We start from the raw sequence: 5,939 nt of genomic DNA, 5'->3' as shown, positions 1-5,939 counted from the left end.
TGATGCTGAGGTCATGTGTAGGGACCCTGGTGATGCTGAGGTCATGTGTAGGGACCCTGGTGATGCTGAGGTCATGTGGTGATAACTGATGTTTCAGTGTTTGTAGTGTTTTGAAATAGTGGTTTTAATAGCCCAGTTGGTAGCGCCGGGGCCACATATGGGGGGTTATTCCTCGACGCAGCGGGCCGGGTTCCACTCCGACCTGTGGTCCTTTGCTGCATGCCATTCCCCCTCTCTCTCCCACCGTGCATGTCTTCATCTGGTGTGCAGGAGTAAAATAAGATGAGTAAAGGAAGGAAAGAAGAGACAAAGAAGGGGACGGGATGGCGAGGGGGGAGAGAATGGAAACAGGAGTAAAACAAAGGGAGATGTGAATAACAAGAAGAGGTTAAGAGAGAAGGAAAGGAGGGAGCAGAACATGAAAATAAGACGGAAGGGGTACACGAAAGAAGGATAAAAGAAGTCGAGGGAAGGAAGAAAAGGGGAAAGAAGGGAAGAGGAAGTAGAGGAGAAAACGAAGAATGGAAGTTTGGTGTCCTGCCTCTCTCACTGTGTCAGATTTTAATGGTAGAAGCTCGCGGTATCCGTACGCTAAACATTTCCACGGTAACAGCGACTTTCACTGATGAGAGTCAAGCAGGCAGGATTGTGGGTAATGTAGTATTTCTCCCTTTGGACTGAGCTACTGCCACCACTAGTCTCATCATAGATGAATGTCTACAGGGTTGCTACTTAGATAGTTTTAGAATTGTTAATAATCTGTTCCTACCGTTGGTTTCCATTCACATCCATACGGGATCAGAGTCACTGTGACACATTGCTCATGTTGCTGAAGTTTATTTTCCAAACCTACAGAAATGAATGGAAGCCAATGGTTAGAAAATACACATTAAAGCAGAAGTCGCACTTTGAAAAATGGTTAGCAATGATATGTGATAGTGAACATACGTTGTAATAAATGGTGGTTACAAAAAATGCTGATCAGGTCTTTCACATGGTAATGGGGGGGGGGGGGGAATCCTCCTCACAATTTGCTGAAGGATCTAAAGGAAGTCTATAGAAGTTGACATTTTGGAGTTAGAGGTTTTCACTGAGCAGTGAGACAGTAGTTTCTTATAAGGGTTGCGCAATTATGGAAAAAATCATAATCACCATTATTAGAGAAATCAGGATTATTCAGCAAGATTACCCAATTGACTTTTGGCAACTGGAATTACAGTTTTGGAATAAATGCACAGCCATATTTCTATGTCACCTTGTTGTTTCTAGCAGTGATATGATCAGCGCTGCCTAGGTCATGCTTTCTTTCTTTCTTTGTTTATAACTTGCTCCATGTCTGCTTCTCACTGGAAACAAAGAAAAAATAACATACATCTACATCCCCTTGTTTCTATGGTAACACAGCAGTGAGCAGAGGAGACAAGAGGAGCTGGAGCCTCCTTCACGATAAATGGCAGAACAGGAAGAGACAGAAGTTAGACACAAGACTGAGAGAGAGAGAGAGAGGGAGGTGAAGGGAGGAAGGTAATCACCGCATGCTCTTGTGCAGAATAGTATCTATGGTAACCTCGGCTGGTTATCAGAAAATTGAAGTCCCTTGTGTTTGTCTCCATTCTGCTCTGCCTATTCAAAAACACCATTTATCTCCTCCTTCAGCACACAGTTTCCCATTCGGCTCTTAATTTTGCCGTTTGTCTGTGTAAGTGTAGCATGTGCATGCAGACAGACGGACAGACAGACAGACGGCCCTGGGCTGACGTTTACTCTTCCAAGGAAATGAGACATCTTGCCCAGAACCAATATTTGCCCTAGACGTTGTCTGTAATGAAAATCCTGTATGTGTGCACTGAGTGACTATGTGGAGGGGGTGCGACAGAGGGGCCAGCTCGATCTATCCGCCGCCGCTAAGGGAGCTGTATGTAAAAGAATAGCACGTTTGTTCACCAGCAACAAGAGGGGCGGGGGGGCTGCATGACAGTGAGATGGATGCAAATAAAGAGAACCACGTGTCTGCTTGACTCCACTGCACATGGATGCCAGGGGAGAAGCAGCCGTTTGCTGCTGCTGCTGCACCGATGGAACCACTCCGGTGTGCTTGGGTGGAGGCTGTTTATCTGTCTGAAACAGCAGCAGCAGAAGAAGAAGAAGGAAGTGAAATGGTTACAGGACGGGTTTTACTGAAACACTGAATAAAGCTTGACAGTCCTATAGTTCAATCATTATTAATAGTTGGATGTTAGGGATACATTTTTCATAATATATTTTCATGTATATGGCTAACCCATTCACTAAAAAACTGAAGAGATCTACGCAGGTTGCAGCGAGACAAACAGGTTCCTGTGTCTTCATGTCCACAGAGGGGGGACATTGATGTGTCTGATTTGGATTAAGTAGGGTGCAGCAGCAGCATGGATACATGGGAAATCACTCCTGCAGACATGTCTTAGAAACACACTCTACATTTCTCTTTAAACCTCCCCCCCCCCTTTTCTCTCTTAAAGACTCTTCTGTTCCTGAGCCCGGAAGCTTGTGGTCTCTTGTCAGCGTTTCTGTAATCATTTTGTGACTAGCAAACAGGTTGAGGCCTGTTACTTCCAGTAGTTGTCTGCAGTATCTGCTTCCAGCTCCCCCAACGATGAGACTGGGATCTGAGCTCTGACTGTGTGTGTGTGTGTGTGTGTGTGTGTGTTGACTCAAAGCTACAAGAACAATGTCTTTCTACTTGATGTTTGTGTATTTGTGTGATTAATGGCTTTTGCGAAATTGATTTTCCATTTTGTTTCAGCATCCATCGACTGTTCCCCTGGAACGACATCAAATGTCACCACAGCTGATAAAGATTACTCTGTGTACTCTTGAGCGGCGTTTGCCATTCAGCTGTATTTGGAGGATTTGTTAGGCTGTGTGTTTGCCCAGGGCAGGTTAGCCCAGGATATAGTTCTTTTTGTCTTTCCAGCTCCCTGCCAGTAAAAATGTCTGTTTAAATATACAGTGTGTAGTGTAAATGTTAGACAGTGGAAGACTAATATCCTCCTGCTTTCTGTCTCGTCTCCAGCCCACTGGTTATATGGAGACGTCATTGTCCTACAGCTCTATAGAGGACCTGCAGCTCCTCTCATGGGACAATGCTCCAAAGTACTGTGTCCAGCTCAGCTTCCCTGGGGGGACCGTCCTGCTGCAGGTAAGGCCCTCGTCTGCTGCCCTCCTAGATAACCTACTGGCTACTTACTTCTAAGTACTGGATTTCTAACCAGGCTGCAGAAGGCCATTACAAAATGGTACATCAGATATACTCTGCTAATTATGGTATTGCTAAATTTACAGATATTGACACATCATATACATTTTTGTAAACTGAATATGAAAACAATGTCTCATTAATTTCTTGATTGTGAAATATCCAAAATATTTTGGACAAATTACAAAGGTACTTACAAACTGTGTCTGCTGTTTTAACCTGAGAGATATTAAATATAATAGATAATGGCGCTCTAGTATCTAATATCTGATTCGTTTGACTATTTTACATGCCATTGGTTATAGTCACAAACAAAACAATTATAATTCATTACTGTATTTGTTCCTTATTTTCTCTGGTCTATCAGTTAATTACAACAAAATAGTATTAAGCTTTTGGAAAGTAAAAGGCTTTTTTTCCCCGAATCTCTTTTTGACGGAATGTGATTTTACTTTTGAATGCATCGTTGCCGTATTTATTATGTAAATGTCCTTACTATTATCATTGTGTTGATAATAGTCTTATTCATCATATGTTTCTTGTATAATTGCTTTTCTATTTTTTTATATGTATACAGTATTGTATATACTGGAAAATGAATTTTGATAAATTAGCTATTACCATTTTTTGCAGTGTGCCATTGGATGTACTGGGCTGTGCATGTTAATGAGCTTTCATTTTCCTGCTAAGCCCCGCCCACAAGTTTTTTGACCAATCTTGCTTATTTCTGATAGAAATGTGTATCTCAGTGCTGTCTGGATCCATGGTTCCTATAGAGTCAAAATCCAAAAAGTAGATTAATTTCCTGGAATGTTTTTCACATTATGGAAAATAGCCAGAAATCCATCCTAGTGAACGTTTATGTATTTCTTTTTTGTAGAGCAAATTGAGCTGGATATGTGTGATAATTTCCCCCCATGAGGGGCGTGGCCGTCCATCACAGCGCCACCGTTAGGCCAACTGGGCTCTGACTTCTGTAAAGCATTTGATCATCACTTCCAGTTATTGGGAGAGGGTTCACGTTTCTAGCTCCTTCCAGCACAGGGAAAGTCCAGGTACAGCATAAGACTACCAATAATAAGAATGAGAATAAGAACAAGAATAATAAGAAGAAGAAGAAGAAGAAGAAACTTAACTGAACACAACTGTAGCCTGTTGTGAATATAGGGGTGAATTGGGCTGAAATAATAATTCCTACATTAAACCACTGAAATCATTTTTTATGTTTTAGACTGTGACTCTGTGATGCACTATGAAACGCTGATAAATATGAACTAATTTCTCTTCTACCTGGCTCATTGTTGTTGTTTCCTGTGGGTGTAAATGGGATGAGGCCAGGTCATCATGCATCATTATCTGAATTATGATATGAAGTATCCCTAACCCAATGAACGCAGCATGTTTTCATAGCAGAATGAGTTATCAATCAACTTCAGAGTCAGCACAAGCATTATTACTAATTATTCTAATGACGTCATTTACTTTTACAATTTTGTGACAAAAATGCCTCTGTAGTTATTTCAATAAGTTGGTCAAATGTTCAGGCCCTTCTCTCTAAGGGGGATCCAGCGTTGTTACCCAGAGTTCAGACTCCCTTTCAGTACATACACTATTCTCTTTTGGAAGAATATTATCTCCAACAGTTCAACTCCTTCACAGTAGCACATTGAAATACATCTTTTATCATACTTCATTGAAAAGAAAAGGCTGTCTACTGTACTGAACACGCTGTCCCTTCTAATCCATCTCTGACATGTACATAAACACAGACCACGCCTAGACTGGTCCGGCCTTGTGGTCTTCACATTTATTTGACTGTTAACAAACATTGGGACAGGTGGTTCGAAGTGCAAACACGCTGAAAGCAGATGGAAGACTTTCTTTTCCTGCTTCTATGTCTTGATGCCATTTTACAGTAGTAGTAGTAGTAGTAGTAGTAGTAGTAGTCCTAAATCTGGAGTCGGAGAAGTCAGGTTCATTTTAAAAAGATGTCTTTCAACCATTGTATTTCTCTTGCCTCTAGCCCTCTGTGTTTCACTAGGCATGTCTCTCAGATCAGATAATGACAGTGATAAGTGTAGCATGCTCTAGGGCTGCACAGCATCGTTTTTTTATCAATATCACCATATCCACAATAAACACATCTTGAAAGGCTGCATCACTAAAAGACACTATATTTTTTGAGTTAGTTGAAGAGAGTGCTGCAAAATGTCTAAAAAAGTCTGCAACTCTAAATGTCAAGACTTCTATCTTCAAAATGATAAATGCACCGTATCCAATGACTAATGGAACTGTAAGTAAAGGAAGTCAACATTAAATCAGCAGCTTGTTGCACTAAAGTTGTTAAAAATGTAAACGTGTAACGTTTCGGGCCCTAACCCTAACCCCAGCAGCTCGACTGCAGATCCCATGACCTCCCCGTGTCTGTAGGTGTGCTTTCTGTTACCTGAGATCACATGACCTCCCCGTGTCTGTAGGTGTGCTTTCTGTTACCTGAGATCACATGACCTCCTCGTGTCTTTAGGTTTGCTTTCTGTTACCTGAGATCACATGACCTTGTGTCTGTAGGTGTGCTTTCTGTTACCTGTGATCACATGACCTCCTCGTGTCTGTAGGTGTGCTCTCTGTTACCTGAGATCACATGACCTCCCCGTGTCTGTAGGTGTGCTTTCTGTTACCTGTGATCACATGACCTCCTCGT

The 5,939-nt window shown here is 41.8% G+C and overlaps 2 protein-coding genes across 2 annotated transcripts in view; both read left to right on the top strand.

Moving 5' to 3' along the window:
• gan (gigaxonin) overlaps nucleotides 1-5,939 on the top strand; it is a 322,832-nt gene that overhangs the window by 42,591 nt on the left and 274,302 nt on the right. The window lies entirely within an intron of this gene.
• Nucleotides 3,018-5,939, top strand: part of cmip (c-Maf inducing protein) — a 21,184-nt gene continuing 18,262 nt past the window's right edge. The window contains exon 1 of the mRNA XM_034878664.1: nucleotides 3,018-3,181. Within this exon, the coding sequence (XP_034734555.1) occupies nucleotides 3,068-3,181 (114 nt within the window). The 5' untranslated portion in view covers nucleotides 3,018-3,067. The remainder of the gene's footprint in view (nucleotides 3,182-5,939) is intronic.

The sequence above is a fragment of the Etheostoma cragini genome, chromosome 8, assembly GCF_013103735.1.
Source record: "Etheostoma cragini isolate CJK2018 chromosome 8, CSU_Ecrag_1.0, whole genome shotgun sequence".
NCBI lineage: Eukaryota > Metazoa > Chordata > Actinopteri > Perciformes > Percidae > Etheostoma > Etheostoma cragini.
Note: the sequence above shows the minus strand (reverse complement) of the source record. Positions and strands in the feature narration are given on the sequence as shown.